Below are 15,976 nucleotides of genomic sequence, written 5' to 3' on the forward strand. Positions count from 1 at the left end.
ATTATTTGGGATACAGTGACAAGATTGCAGACCTGAAGTGTCTAGGCAATAGAAAGAGGAGAGACACTAGACCAAAGCTAGTATATTAGGTGTAAGGTCTTAAAGTCAACAAGTATCAAACATTCCCAGCTGGAGACTGGTCAGGGGACGACAAGAGAGGGATATAGAAATAGAAAGGAGAGATATCTAGAAGGAAGAAAAAAGTTAAATTTGCATGTGGATAAAAAGTAAATGGACTTCAGGGTTGGGCAAAAGCAATGATATGGCCAAAGGAGTGGAGGGATTTTACTGTTGTATACAGAAAGGTGAATGTGTAGACTGCATAAACACTTATTACAGGGAGAAGGAACACTCATAGCTAATGAACTGGTGCAGATGTTTTCTATCAGAGGCCTCGTCACCCCCCATGCATACTCACTTCTTTTTCCAAACGAGCATTGTCATCAGGACATTAAAAATTATTCCTTTCATTAAAATTATTTTCAGACCCAGCTGCGATAAAGACATTGTGTTCAGGTTCTCATCTGTAAAAGGAACAGAGAATGAAAGTCACAAGAGCACTGAGACATCCTTGCTTCCAGAAAGACTTACAAGCACTCTTAATGAAGCTGTTCTGCTTTGTATCACTGAGCCATCTAGTAGGGTAGCTCCTGAGACAGTGAGTGGGACTGTCTCACTGAGAGACTTTGATTTCTTCCAATTGGTGTTTCAAGAGCCAGGCTTTCATTCAATAACCACTTACTCATGCAATATGCAAGTCTGCCAACTATCTAGCTGGCTTTAAATACAGTGTTTTATAAACCCAAGATGCTGGAGGCATCCCTCCTTCTCCATGAAGTTTTTTAAGATAGGCATGGGGAAAGCAAGTTAAATTTGATTCAAAGAACACAAAGGCTACTTGGATTTTCTATTAATCTCAAGTTACAAAGCCATTTTCATTTGCAAATACATTGGTCTATATTGGGGAAGCAGGGAGCTGTCATCAAACAGTAATTTTATGTTTAGCTTTGAAAAACACCCTGTGAAATGACTGATCAAATCAGCCAAGTTTACTGGTGGGTGTTTCTCTGAGGTGGTGTTTTGGAAACATTTGGCTAACAGGGTTCTTTTGAGCAAGGTTTGCAAAAGCATAGCTATCCTGCAAACAGGGCAAGAGCAGATGCAGGTCAGCTCCTTTGAACTGGCAGGAACAGCAATTGCCTGGGCCCCAGCACTGGCTAGTATACTCCCACAGCCATGAGCTGAAGCAAAGCTTTCTCAGAGGCACCACATCTTTAGCGCAACCATGCTTCTGAGCACACAGTGCAGAAACCACGTGCTTATCTTTTAGTTCATCAGGTGTTTGTGTACCCCAAAATAAAACTAACTCTTTTGAAGTCTGAAATGCACACAGGCACCCAGTAAGGCTGACTCATATCGGTACTTTCAGTCATCACAGGATGGGGAGCAGTGTTTGGCTGGTCTTAGCAAGGGCATGTAGGCATGTGCTACGCCAAATTACCAGCTCAGACCTGGAAGACTACATTAGCCCAGCTTTGACATTTAAAGCCTCTGGGGCCCTTTCAGAAGTTTCCAGTCTGAGCTTTTTGCTCCAACAGGAGTTCTGCAAACAGGAAACATTAACCAAAACTTGGGAAGCCGTTTCCTTTAATCAGGATAAGCTTTATTCCTCAAATGCTGTGTATGTACCTGTCCTGAATTGTGGAGACACTCCTGTAACACAGAAAGCACTGGAACCTGCGAAAAGTGACAATAAATGTAATTAATAACAGAAATGTACTTCCTTGGAAGTTCATAAAGAGAAATCTGTGCTGGCTGGATTAGAGTTTCTGGCTAGTAAACCCTCCCAGAAACACTTATTTCTGCTGGCTTCAGGGCAAGCATAAAACATGATCCAATTAAACTTTAGTGTTCCATTAGACAGGAATTTCAAGCTTTATATGCCCCACAGTGTGATTTTCAGATCTCTTTGCTGTGACGGTACCAGTCTACCAGCCTTTAATCTTGTTTCCAGCAAGGTGGAACAGGGGCAACAAGTCAACATTCCTCCAGAGTCTGGGAGCATAATGCAGCTTTGCTTGCAGGGTTGGGAGATGTAAGTCCTGATCATACTACTAGCACAGAGACCAGAGTACCACTAACCCTGTACAGACATGCAACAATGCCATTACCACTTTCAGGATCTTCCCCCTCCAGTGCTCCAAATCCCTCGTGATTTGCACCACACAGCATTTCATCTTTCTTGCCCCAGTAGGTTGACAGGTAGCTGGCTTCCTGTTTGTTCTCAGGTGTTGTCACCTCCACAATAGTATTTGTCACCTTATCAGCCCAGTTAAGAGTAAGCTTTTCAGGGGAATGATCTGTGATAAGGCACATTTCCACATTCTCATCATCTTTAGAGATCAGCCTGTAGACTGAAGGAGATGGAGTAACATCTGAAAAAGAACAAGAGACATTAGATGAGAATACACAGTCGTAGTTCCTGCTGCTTTTAGGGAAAGAAAGATGAAACCAATGAATGTTTCATCATGTTCCTCCACCTGATAGTGCAGGACAAGATTTTTTACTACATTTTCCCTTGCAGAAGAGGGGTGTGGGGAACTGAAGGCTGCAGATAGAAGACTAAGACACCTGGGGTTTATTTCTGTTTTCTTGCTTCAAATTCTGCTAGCAAGTCAGTTAGACTAGGATTTTCCACACATGTCAAAGCATGACCTGTGGTTAAACTCTCTTTGGCACATTTAGCTTCGTAAACTGGTACCCTCAGCATACATTTCATCTTGTCTAGCTCTTGAAGTCTGATTCTTTGAGAAGGTGCTTTCCTAAATCTTTGCTCATGAGTAATAGTAAAATGTGATGGGCATTGCATTACACTAATGATGAACAGATGAAATATCATTGAAGACTTACTGTAGCAAAGATGCAGGTTTGGGGCTCTCAGCTGCTCTCTGGCTGCATTTTCCATTGGACTTCACAGTCACAGATTTGAACCGGAGTTTCAGTTCACATTTACGAACTAACTCTTATCTTGTAGGGCTGAGAGTTTAGATTAGTATTTGCTTTGTGCCTGTTCACACACCACACTGCTAGATACTGTAGAAATACTAAAGAGAACTTAGCTCTCACATGAAGAAGTTTCAATTTATTCCCATGGGAGGAATTTGAACTCAATCTTGGCTTTTAGAAACTGTCTCAAACCCTTATGCAAGTGTAGCCCCTAGTCCTGTCACTGAGAGAAACGCTTTTCATCAGTTATCAGCACCTTAAAGGTATAGCCTGCTCCTTTATTAACATGAATAGGTTGCCCAGGGAGGTTGTGAGTGCTCCATCCCTGGCAGTGTTCAAGGCCAGGTTGGATGAAGCCTTGGGTGGGATGGTTTAGTGTGAGGTGTCCCAGCCCATGGCAGGGGGTTTGGAACTAGATGATCTTGAGGTCCTTTCCAACCCTAACATTCTATGATTCTATGATTTCAGAAAAAAAGCTAGTAATCTACAAAGCCTAAGTATTCTTTCTCTGGCCCATCTGCTGAACTGCTGTTTATCTATCCCAGCTTTACCCTGGCTTTGAGGAAGTTAATGAGGCTTTCTCTTTCTCACCTATACAGAATACAGGCTAATGTATATTCTGACTCCCTCAACACCATTCCCAACTCCCATCCTCCCGGTTATTGTTTTGGAAATAGATTTCAGTGATGTTAGGGAAAGGAAGACATGAGCAGATAGAAAGCTTTATGGTAGATCCCTGTATAAAATACAGATGAACCAGGGTGCATCATTGCCACGGAGTACATATATATGAAAGAAATGAGGAATTGATGGAGCTGTTCTGCTTCTCTCTCACAATGAGTATCATGATTTCTGAAGAGTTACATATCCACCTCTCCCCAAATTACTGTGATTTTCTCCCTTTCAATCTGCGCAATGCTTTTGCAGGCATCTTCAGCAGCACCTATTTTGCAAAGTACTCATTTCTTATTCTTACTCAGAGTGGCTGCTGCCACTTTGTTCTGGTACTAGAGTCTTTTTCTGATAAGGTCCTTTGCATATTTGCACCCTTATGCACCATATGAAAGTTTTCAGACAGTCTTGGTAAATACCATCTATGATAACCACAGCGCTGTGACCTATGCTTCCTGTTATTCCATCTGAATGAGTTGGCGGATGCATTGGAGATGCTGTATTGCTATTTGTGACCTCTTCTTGTAGGAAAGATTGAGACGTAAATCATGATACTCTGAGCTGTCCACCAAGCCTAATTTCATCTTTACTGAACGATATCTTCCAGGTGGAAGAACAAGAGCTCTTAGAATGTTATTACTGCTCACTCTACAGAGAAAGCCCACTCTGGAGACTGATATCAGGGAGGAAGCAGTGGAAGACTGTTCCAACATCAAACTGAGACCTATGCCTTTTTTCCAAACAAGCTGCAGTAGAAATCCTGAACTGCTTTAGCACACAGCTTGTATTATGCAGATATACATCACTTTCTGTATCTCTGGTCAGACTGGAACTGGTGTGACAGACATCTTAGATCCTCTTCCTGTTCCTCAGCCTGAGACATGAAATTCCACAACTAGGGTAAACCTGGAGCTGCTGCCCAACTCAGGGGAAATCTACCTCCTCACACACTCATGCAGGCTAATCTTGACCCCAGAGGTGCAACACCAGTGACTTAATGAGCACTTTAGTGATGGCTGTGCCCCAGTGAAGTTCCAAAAGGTCTGCCAGAGGTCTTTTGTGGGCCCTGCATGGTTAGAGGTACTGTGCCACTATGAGTACCTTCGTGCCTGTGACATTGTCTAAGCAAGCTCTGTGTCATGGGTTTCCTTCCAATAGTTTCACAAACTGTTAAGAGTAGGAATTAACCTTCTGATTTCTCCAGGTATGTGAACTTCTCAAGTTAAGTAAATGCCTAACTACAAGTGGGGTACACTCAGGTTTGAGATATACTCGCAGAAAACTCCGTAGTTTTCTTCCTTTCAAAGTTCACACACCTGGAAGAGTGGCACGGAACGTTGCACCTGCACAAGCTGTCAGTTTTACATCTTGTCTCCCAGGAAAGCTCCACAGCCTGTGAAACTCCCATCACGGCTCTGCAGAGCATCTCTGTGGCTCTGCAATATCCAGCAGATACTGCAGTAACCAAGAGATTGCTGGTGCTACGTTTTGGCACCAGCTTCTGAACTGCAGCTCGCTGCTCTCCCAGCAAACATTCACCTTGGGACTGGGGGGATTGAAGTTTCCCACTCAACAGCTCAGTGTCGCAAATCTCAGCAATCTTACTTGGTGTCACCATGAGCCTGGTCCCGTTTCCAAAGGTAAGTTGGTAGCTATTCACAGACACTGTGTTGCTTGCCATAGCAAAAACCTGTGTAACACTTCTATCCACCCCAATCTGCCTAACATTCCTCAAGGAAATCCCACCATTCTGTGTGAAGATACTTCTAATACATTACAAGTTCTGTCCATGGCCATGGCTTATCTTTCTTCCTCCCCACACTACCGTCTCATTAAATGTGGCATTCCATGCCACAAGGAAGAGCCACAAGGCAATTCTCTTTCTGCTTCCATCCTTGACAAATCCAAACCAGCACCACTTATTAAAAGTCATTAAGGTTTCTTTCTCATCTCTCTTCTTGTATTTCACTTACTTGTTTACCCAAGTTTTCACTTCCTTTACCTGGAATGGAGCCTTTCCTGGTCCACATTGATTAGAGAGGAAGTCTACCACTTCTTTAAAAGGAATACTAAAACCACCCCAAATAGCTCCACAAAGCCACCACACTCTTATTTTTGAAGCTAGATCACAGAATTGTCTCCGTTGAGTCCATCCGAACACAGAGAGGAGACAGCTCACCTGGCACAACAAGAAGTTTGGTTCCACTTCCCCACGTGAGTGTATTCCATCCTCCCATATTGACACCGTGTGAGCTGTCTTTACAAAATGGGCCTCTTCCTTCAGCCACCTCAGTGGGTGCTGGAGGCCTTGGATATATTCAAGCATCTATCTGGCTCTGCAAGAAGCTATAAATACCCATACAGATTTCCACACACCTCCTCTAGCCTCTCTTTCTCTGATAGCTATTTCCATATTCAAAGGCATGGGAGCAACCAGATTTGACTACAGCCATCTCAGGTATCAGAGATGGGAACACCCTACTCCTTAAGAAGCATGGAACACTTTATGATCCCTGCCGCAAAGCCTTGCTCTTGTTCAGTACAGGGTTTTCCTTTGCCTTTTCTTATTTTTAAGGCCTATCAGTGACACCTCCCTCCCATGAGAATGCCTGTTCAGTATCAAGGGGACCTTGCAGCCCAAAAGTGCTGCTACACAGAACATGCGGAAATCTGTTCCCGAAACTGTGTTTCAAGTTGCACATCCAAGTGGATGGTTTTGTGCATTTAAAGTATCTCTGAGACTCCCCTGATTACATACTCTGCAGTAAATGAAACACTGCCCATATTCTCCTTCCCACCTGTAACATGACACAGATAGAGTAAGAATGTCTAAGAGGGCACTACAGTGAACAGTCAAGGACTATGGACAAAGGAAACATAGGAAAGATGCGCACTCACTGGGTTGGATGGTCAGCCTGGTCCCTGAGCCAAAAGTCAGCTTGTAGGTGGACCCATAATCACACAGCATTTCCTTCCATAACAAAAAGCCTCTCAAGAAACATGAGAAGCAGCACATCTCCCCGAGCCTATGCCAAGCCATGCATAGGCAGAGTGGCAGCAGAAGGGTGGCAGTGATTCCCACTGCTTCAAATACTTGGGAAAGGCTCTTGGATGTGAGTATATAGTCACAGTTTTCAAAGGAGGAAAGAATTTAATTTCTTTTCAAAGTTTTCCCTTGCTTCCTTTGCCCAGGTTGGAGCCTTTCCTGGCGCACATTGGGTAGATAGGAAGCCAACCACTTCTTTGAGGGAATACTAAATCCATTCCAAATTGCTCCACAAAGCCACTACACTGTTATTTGTGAAGCTAGACCACAGGATTGTCTCTGTTGAGTCCATCCGAAGACAGAGACAAGACAACTCACCTGGCACAACAAGAAGTTTGGTTCCACTTCCCCATGTGAGTGTATTCTGTCCTCCATATTGACACTGTGTGAGCCGTCTTTACAAAATGGGTCTCTTCCTCCAGCCACCTCAGTGGGCCCTGGAGGACTTGGATACATTCAAGCATCTGTCTGGCTCTGCAAGAAGCTATAAATACCCATAGAGCCGGAAATCTACCCCAAGCTGAACAAAAACCAGCCTGGTGGTGCATGTTCCCTGGAGCTCACCAAGCTTGAAAAGCAACAGGCAGTCTTGGCTTGGTCAGCAAGCACTTTCTGGGCATCACAAAGAGCCTTCTCCCACTCCCAAAGGTGCCTTTGTGGTAAGCACCATTGCTCACACAACCCTTACACAATAAGCTTGAGTCCAGTGTCTTTACCCGGACAAGGGGAAAACTATTCCCAGCTCACTTTGACTTGTCAGTGCAGGGTTTTCCTTTGCCTTTTCCTATTTTTAAGGCCTATCAGTGACAGCTCCCTCCCATGAGAATGCCTGTTCAGTATCAAGGGGACCTTGCAGCCCAAAAGTGCTGCTACACAGAGCACGGTGAAACCTGGTCCTGAAAATGCCTTTCAAGATGTGCATCCAAGTGGGAGGTTTTGTGCATGTCCAGTATCTCTGAGACTCCCCTGATTACATTCTCTGCATTATTAAACACTGCCCATGTTCTCCTTCCCACCTGTAATGTGACACAGACAGAGTAAGAATGTCTAAGAGGGCACTACAGCGACCAGTCAAGGACTATGGACAAAGGAAACACAGGAAAGATGCGCACTCACTGGGTTGGACGGTCAGCCTGGTCCCTGAGCCAAAAGTCAGCTGCCAGTCGTTGCTCCCATAATCACACAGCATTTCCTTCCATAGCAAAAACCCCGCAAGCTAATTTTATAAGCAGCACACGTCCCTAAGCCTTTGACGAGCTATGCCTAGGCTAGGAGCACAGTGGTATCAGTGCTTCCCACTGACATACTTGAGAACTGTTCTTAGATGTGAGTATATAGTCACAGTTTCTAAAGGAGGAAAGAATTTCATTTCTTTTCACAAGTTTTCCCTTGCTTCCTTTACCTGGGATGGAGCCTTCCCTCAAGCACAGTGGTTAGAGAGGAAGCCAACCACTTCTTTGAGGGAATACTAAATCCATTCCAAATTGCTCCACAAAGCCACCACACTGTTATTTGTGAAGCTAGACCACAGGATTGTCTCTGTTGAGTCCACCCGAACACAGAAAGGAGACAGCTCACCTGGCACAACAAGAAGTTTGGTTCCACTTCCCCACGTGAGTGTATTCCATCCGTCAGTACCGACACCGTGTGAGCTGGCTTTACACAATGGGTCTCTTCCTCCAGCCACCTCAGTGCCTGCTGGAGGCCTCGGACACATTCAAGCACCTATCTGGCTCTGCAAGAAGCTATAAATGCCCATACAGATTTCCACACACCTCCTCTAGCCCCTCTTTCTCAATTAGCTTTTTCCATGTTCAAAGGCATGGGAGTAACCAAATTATTTACAGCCTCCTCAGGTATCAGAGATGGGAGCACCCTGCTCGTTAATAAGCAGGGATCACTTTATGATCCCTGCCCTAAAGCCTTGCTCTACAGGAATGGCAAAAAGGGATGGGAATAACAACAGAATCCAGTCTAGGGTCAGCTACATCCTCAGTTGTGGCTCCCTCCTTAACCTGACGCTTGGATCAAGAGCACTGTTAAACCTGTGCTGACAAATTTCATTTTGGAGGACTGCTCTTTCTGCCTTGAGTTACATGAGTGGGGATTCCATGGAAGTACACCATCTGAGACCCTCCTCTTCACTGCCTGCCTAGAAACAGCACCTATGTTCTCCTTCCCTAGGAAAGGCGACCTCGATAGAACAAGTCCATCTGCAAGGCACCCTAAGGGACTTTTGACAAAAGACACACAGAAAAGCCGCACACTTACTGGCTTGGACAGACAGTCTGGTCCCTGAGCCAAACGTCAGCTGGCTGTAGCTGCCATAATCACACAGCATTTCCTTCCATAACAAAAAGCCCATCGAAGCCACTTGAAGAAGCAGCATCTGTCCCCAGGGCTCTGCCCAGCCATGCCTTGTAGGAGAGGCAGCAGAAGGGTGACAAGAGGCTGAAGGATCCCAGGGCAGGAGCAGAGGTTGCCAGTCTGCCCATGTGGGATGAGGCCAAGGCTGGAGGCAGAACTAAGGGGCACTCTTCAACCTCCGTCCCCTGTCCCCACAGTTCCTTCAGCTTTTCCCTTGGATTGCTTTAGAGTGGGAAATCTACCCCAAGCTGAACGAAAACCAGCCTGGTGGTGCATGTTCCCTGGAGCTCACCAAGCTTGAAAAGCAACAGGCAGTCTTGGCTTGGTCAGCAAGCACTTTCTGGGCATCACAAAGAGCCTTGTCCCATTCCCAAAGGTGCCTTTGTGGTAAGCACCATTGCTCACACTCTGCTTTCCACCGCAACACGAACCCTGCTGGGATACAGTGACACTGGAGAGCAGAAGGATCGCTGGAACAGCTTTAGTATAGATGGGACCTGCCTTCATACTTGTCTGGGGTATCAGGTCTCGATAACGCACACATCCATCTATAAGTAGGGGGAAGGGGGAAATGGGAACAGGCTTCTAAAGAATCTTTCATACCATAACAGACAGCACAGGAGCACAAGGCAAAGGGAGATGCAGGAAAAGCAAGTCCAAGGGACACCTGGAGAACTGCACAATTCACTTCCAAGATTGGTCTCCACACAACTACTAAAAGCAAGCTGAAAATTCCTCAATTCCAGTTTCCAGGACAAGTTGCTGCTTACCTGGTATCACCAAAAGCTCCGTTCCCTTTCCAAAAGTGACTTGGTATGCACTATTCACACTCTGACACATTTCATTACAAAAATGTCTGCATCAGCCCTGCACATGATCTCATACAGAAAGAACCTGCATTCACACCACAGCAAAGCTCCCTCACACGATAGGTTTGAGTCCAGTGTCATTACCCAGACAAGGGGAAAACTATTCCCAGCTCACTTTGACTTTTCAGTGCAGGGTTTTCCTTTGCCTTTTCTTATTTTTAAGGCCTATCAGTGACACCTCCCTCCCATGAGAATGCCTGTTCAGTATCAAGGGGACCTTGCAGCCCAAAAGTGCTGCTACACCGAGCACGGTGAAACCTGGTCCTGAAAATGCCTTTCAAGATGTGCATCCAAGTGGGAGGTTTTGTGCATGTCCAGTATCTCTGAGACTCCCCTGATTACATTCTCTGCATTATTAAACACTGCCCATGTTCTCCTTCCCACCTGTAATGTGACACAGATAGAGTAAGAATGTCTAAGAGGGCACTACAGCGACCAGTCAAGGACTATGGACAAAGGAAACACAGGAAAGATGCGCACTCACTGGGTTGGACGGTCAGCCTGGTCCCTGAGCCAAAAGTCAGCTCGCTGTAGCCAGTATTATAATCACACAGCATTTCCTCCCATGACAAAAACCTCACAAGCCACTTCTAGAAGCAGCAGATCTCCCCAAGCCTTTACCCAGCTATGCTTAGGCTAGGAGGGGTAACACGGGTGGCAGTGCTTCCCATTCTTTCAGATTCTTGAGAAAGGCTCTTAGGTGTCAGTATATAGTCACAGTTTCCAAAGGAGGAAAGAATTTGTTTTTCACAAGTTTTCCTTTGCTTCCTTTACCTGGGATGGAGCCTTTCCTGGTCCACACTGGTTACATAGGAAGCCAACTACTGCTTTGCAGGGAATACTAAAACCATCCAAAATTGCTCCACAACTTGGAGCACTACACTGTTATTTGTGAAGCTAGACCACAGGATTGTCTCTGTTGAGTCCACCCGAACACAGAAAGGAGACAGCTCACCTGGCACAACAAGAAGTTTGGTTCCACTTCCCCACGTGAGTGTATTCCATCCGTCAGTACCGACACCGTGTGAGCTGGCTTTACAAAATGGGTCTCTTCCTCCAGCCACCTCAGTGCCTGCTGGAGGCCTCGAACACATTCAAGCACCTATCTGGCTCTGCAAGAAGCTATAAATGCCCATACAGATTTCCACACACCTCCTCTAGCCCCTCTTTCTCAATTAGCTTTTTCCATGTTCAAGGGCATGAGAGCAACCAGATTTGATTACAGCCACCTCAGGTATCAGAGGTGGGAACACCCTACTCCTTAGTAAGCAGGAATCACTTTATGATCCCTGCCCAAAGCCTTGTTGTGCAGGAATGGCAAAAAGTGGTGGGAATAACAACACAGTCCCAGTCTAGGGTCAGGGTAACCACTGAATACCCCCTTTCTTTCAGACCACATTTCCATCTTCAGGTGGGGTTTGTTACTGCGCAAGATGTATTACAAAACAGAGCTATGCATTTCTACTAGCAAATTCCTTTTATTGCCAAGTCACAGAACAGCCCTGGGACACAATTTTGGGTCCTACTGCAACACTGAGGTTTAATCCACTTACTTGGCAAGACACCCCCTGAGGCAAAGGTGAATTTGAGGCTGTTGTCACAACAGCAGAGCACTTAACCACAGTTCTGAGGGTTAGCTCCCAGCTGGTGACACTTCCACCAACGGGGCTGTACTGGCAGCCCCTTCACCTCTACCTTGGGCGGTCGGGATGCTCACAGGGAAGTGAACACTCACTGCATTTCTGTAGTGTGGGTCAGTGGTGGGCAATTTCGTTTGCTCGGCTTTTTTGAGGGTTCCTCCGCTTCTGCCTGTCTGCTCAGCCACGTGAGGTTCCTCCTTTCACTGTCCAGCACCATAGGCAACAACCTACCTACCTAGAGGTGTTTCACATGACTATTGGGAAATGTTTTACCAAACACAAGCTGAGCCTTGCCCAAATCGCCTGAAAGTCCTAAGGTAACGAAAAGAACTGAATCCCCTTTATGTATCCCCCATGGCTTTCCACAGTCATGCACAGGTACTGAGTACAAGCTGGTCAGTGTCTGTCTGTCCTAAATCACACCTCTATTCCAGCTGGCTGCTGGACTATCAGCACCCTGGAGCACCATGGCCAAAGCACATTCCTCTAAACAGCTGAACTCCACCACCTGGGAACACTTTCAAGCATGACAGCACCTTGAAAGAGCACCTCTGCTCTCCTGCCCCTGTTAAAACTGGCATGGATCTAACAAGTACACCCACAGGCTGCTCTCGAGGACACTCAAGGGCTTTTGATAAATAAGACATGAGAAGCTGCACACTCACCAGGTTGGACAGACAGCCTGGTCCCTGAGCCAAAAGTCAGCATGTTGTAGCCACTACCATAATCACACAGCATTTCCTTCCATTACAAAAAGCCCCGCAAGCCACTTGAGAAGCAGCACATCTCCCCTGTACTCCCTGTGCTGGCAGCCTCTGTTCCTTTGTCCACCCCAGCGAAACTGAGAGCAAGGAGGATTATTTCAGACCAAGCTGGCGTGTTCCCTTAGCAAAGTCCATCACTAGATAGAGTCAAACATACATGATCAAACACCCAGGCATGTCGCTGCTCTCAACCACCCCAAGAAAGGCCTCAAAGAAAGCAGAAAGCATAGGAGCAGTGTTGGACTTACGTGGTCTAACAGAGAGTCTCGTTCCAGAGCCGAAGATGGGTGCGTAAGCAGCACTTCCCATGTTCACACAGCATTTCCTCTCTTTACAGAAACCTTCCCAACCCCTTGGCAAAGCTGGGCACCCACATCCCGAGTGCACATCGCTGATTGTCACTGACAGTCAGCTACATCCCCAAGTGAAGACCCCCGTAATCTGACTCTGTGATCAAAACAGATCTCTGTGATCTGACCTATGGATACAAACTCCATTTGGAGGTCTTTTGCTTCTGCCCTGAGCCAAAGACTGTCCTGGAGGAGAGAAGGTGGCAAGTAACCCCACAGCTGAAGAACCATAAGCCCAGGAAGACTGATGCTGGGAATCTTGCTGGGCAGTGGATAGCTTTACCCACCATGGAAGGAGACTACAGTAAAGTGGTGCCACTTACTAGGGAAAACATGAAGTTGTGTCCCTTTGCCAAATGTGAGCTTTCTGTCATTCACACAGTGGTTTTCAGCTCGACAGGAACACCAGCTCATCCACATCATTAGACAGGCAGCTTGTGCTCGCATGGCCATGGCACAAAATATCTGTCCCTCAGCAAAAGAGTTTAGGACCCTACACTGTTCACCCATTGGGATGGATACTCTTTTTCTCTATTCCTCTCATGAGGACAACTGACATCAATAGAGGCTGCCCACAAAATGATTATTATAGTCATTGCTCCAGAACCTTCACTGAACTCTGAACGTTCACTAATGTTATCGCTCTCCATGACACATTCAGGAGAGTTCAGGCCTCCAAATAGGTATTTAGATTTATAATGATCTTTTTTCCCCTGATGTAAGGTCAAACTTGACCTCCAGTTGCCCATAGAAGGAAAGAACAATGGAATTTTAATGTCTCTTTCACAGAAAAGGGGATTAGGCTCTCTTACCCTTACTCCTTCTGGGTTTCTACCTACCTGGTTTCACTATCAGTTGTGTGCCACTTCCAAATGTGACTTTCCAGTCGGACCCTGAATTCACACAGTGAAACAACGACTAACAAAAACCACACACAACTTTTGGTCCAGACAAGTATATGATGCATTGTTCAAAAGAGATCAAGGGGGAAAACAGATGTCACCCATCACACACTTCTGACTCCAAATTAGGATGTTATTGTAGTTGCATTCCTCTGATCTTACTATAGAAATGCAGATAGAAAAGATTCTGGAAAGTATGAAGTAGAAAATCAAGCCCATTATGCTGTGAGCATAACGTAGCTGAAGGTCTTTGGACAGCTTTGAAGTAGAACAATTTTTGCCATAGTTAGGAGGATGGGAGAAACTCAGCCTTGCTTTTATGATATGAAACAGCTATTTGTTTAAAGATGTACCTGTGCCTCTCCCAGGGGTGAGTTTCCAGGAAGACTCAGTTGTCCCACAGTGATGAGCAAACAGAAATTGTGACAGAGAGAAAAGAAGCAAACAAATCGAAGCAAAGAAAATAAGCACAAGAAGCAAAGAAAACAAGCAAACAAAACCAGCAAAGGAGAAGGTTCAGCCTTTAACCTCTTGTTTTTAAACAACCAACAGTAGTTTCTAAAACTTCTCCTGGTCTAAAGAAGGAGTTCAGGCAGATCAGCCTGAACCTATGGACCAGACCCATAGCAGAAAGAAGCCAAGAAAAAATAAGCGTAAGGAAACCCCAAGAAAAACAATTGAAGGTCCTATTTTCTCTTGTATGTTCCACTGGAATAAACCCAGTAAAAGGTCCAAATCCAAGCCCCAGAAGCCCATTTCAGCTAATCTTTGACATGTTATTCATGATCACTAACCTCAAATATATTCCCCCATAGGTTTCATTCTGACTAATATGATGCTTGCACCACACAAAGGTCATTCACTGATTTTGCAGAACAATAGCAACTCCTGACCTGTTCCACGCATACCAACATGATAGAGAAGTTCAAAGGGAACTGTTTAGAATGTGCTCTTCTTCCCCATGCCTTTTTCTTCGTATTTGAAAGAAGCTCTTCTGTCTGTATTTTAAGGAGGATCTGACAAAAGACCTGAAGTTCTCTGTCTTTCCTAACCATATTGGTAAGAGACACCTACCGGGCTTTATCAGCAGCCTGGTTCCTCCTCCAAAGGTAGGTCTTGCTACATTTCCTGAATACACACTGCCAGAAGCTCCTTTACAAAATCTCCCAAGCTCTTCTGCCCATTTCAGGTTCCATGGCAGGAGACTCTGGTTATCAAAATGAAACTACATGTGCAAAATGGCTGTTAAATATCTCCATAAAATAAAGGCTGGGTTGTCTCTTCTCCATCTCCTAGCAGGTTGGTAAAGAGCAATGTTACCAGAAGCACTCCATTCTCCAGTCCCGAACACAACATTTCAGGGGAAAATGTAACTGAGCAGTCAGAATGCCTGGCTAGGACACCTGATCCAGGATTTTACAGCAGCATAACTTCTACAGGCTCTTCTATCTCTGTTAATGCATATTAGATAACATCTTTTAATAGGACAGAGACTTCCCAATCCTCTGAAGAGCCATTTTCTTCTTTTCTCTCTGTTTCTTGCTCATCTTTAAGTAGCCCTTGAAGTACTCTTCGAAAGGGACAAATATGAGCAGAAGAAAAGTCCATTCTTTTGTACTGTCTGCAATGGCTCTTTCTACCAAAGAATGCCACGAAGCTCCAGCTGCATGAGCAATGAGACAATTCTTTAGCTTGGGAAAGATCTGTCACAGCTCTCTGATGCTGCATGCTGATTTACACGGGTTTCATTTGGCTGGGAATCTCATTCTTGCTTCTTTTGTGTGAGTAGAAGCTTTCCACCGTAATTACTGTAAGAAGGACTCTCCATAAGCTATTACTATCAGACCTCACAAAAAACATCACTTTTTTTTCTTGCTGCTTGTCTTTACACTGTATGTTCCAGCCACACTCATTTCAGCCTTAGGAGCAGTAGATACGAAGAACATCATTATGGACTACCAATTCCAAGCACCGAGTTCTGCAGTACTTCTCAAGATACTTTTGTTCAGATCATGCACTTACCTGATGTGATGCTGAGCCTTGTTCCTTTGCCAAACTTCAACTGTTCCTGAACTCACACATCATTTAATTCCTTTGCAAAAACCTTTCCTCCTTTGCAATTATACATAAACCAAGGAAACGGCAGATCTGTGATGATTTCTGGGCAGGAATGAACCAAGATGATCCCATCCCAGACTTACTCAACCCAGCAATGAAAATCTAGGCATATATTTGAAATCTCATTATAACATTCCCGTTCTGCGAGTTACCTGGACAGGAAAATGCTTGCACCCTAACTACAAGCCTTCATTCTTTGCTCTTCATGAAGACTTCAGATCTTATATGCAGACTAAAATATA

General features: G+C 45.1%; 1 protein-coding gene across 3 annotated transcripts in view; it reads right to left on the bottom strand.

Moving 5' to 3' along the window:
* LOC136023901 (uncharacterized) overlaps positions 1-15,976 on the bottom strand; it is a 66,780-nt gene that overhangs the window by 1,014 nt on the left and 49,790 nt on the right. For all 3 annotated transcript variants that reach the window (XM_065698901.1, XM_065698900.1, XM_065698902.1), the window contains exons 4-7: positions 7,841-7,899; positions 2,172-2,435; positions 1,690-1,737; positions 419-524 (exon numbers count right to left, since the gene is read on the bottom strand). In XM_065698901.1, coding sequence (XP_065554973.1) covers positions 419-524; positions 1,690-1,737; positions 2,172-2,435; positions 7,841-7,899 — 477 coding nt within the window. The remainder of the gene's footprint in view (positions 1-418; positions 525-1,689; positions 1,738-2,171; positions 2,436-7,840; positions 7,900-15,976) is intronic.

This window comes from Lathamus discolor, chromosome 20 (genome assembly GCF_037157495.1).
Source record: "Lathamus discolor isolate bLatDis1 chromosome 20, bLatDis1.hap1, whole genome shotgun sequence".
Taxonomy (NCBI): Eukaryota; Metazoa; Chordata; class Aves; order Psittaciformes; family Psittacidae; genus Lathamus; species Lathamus discolor.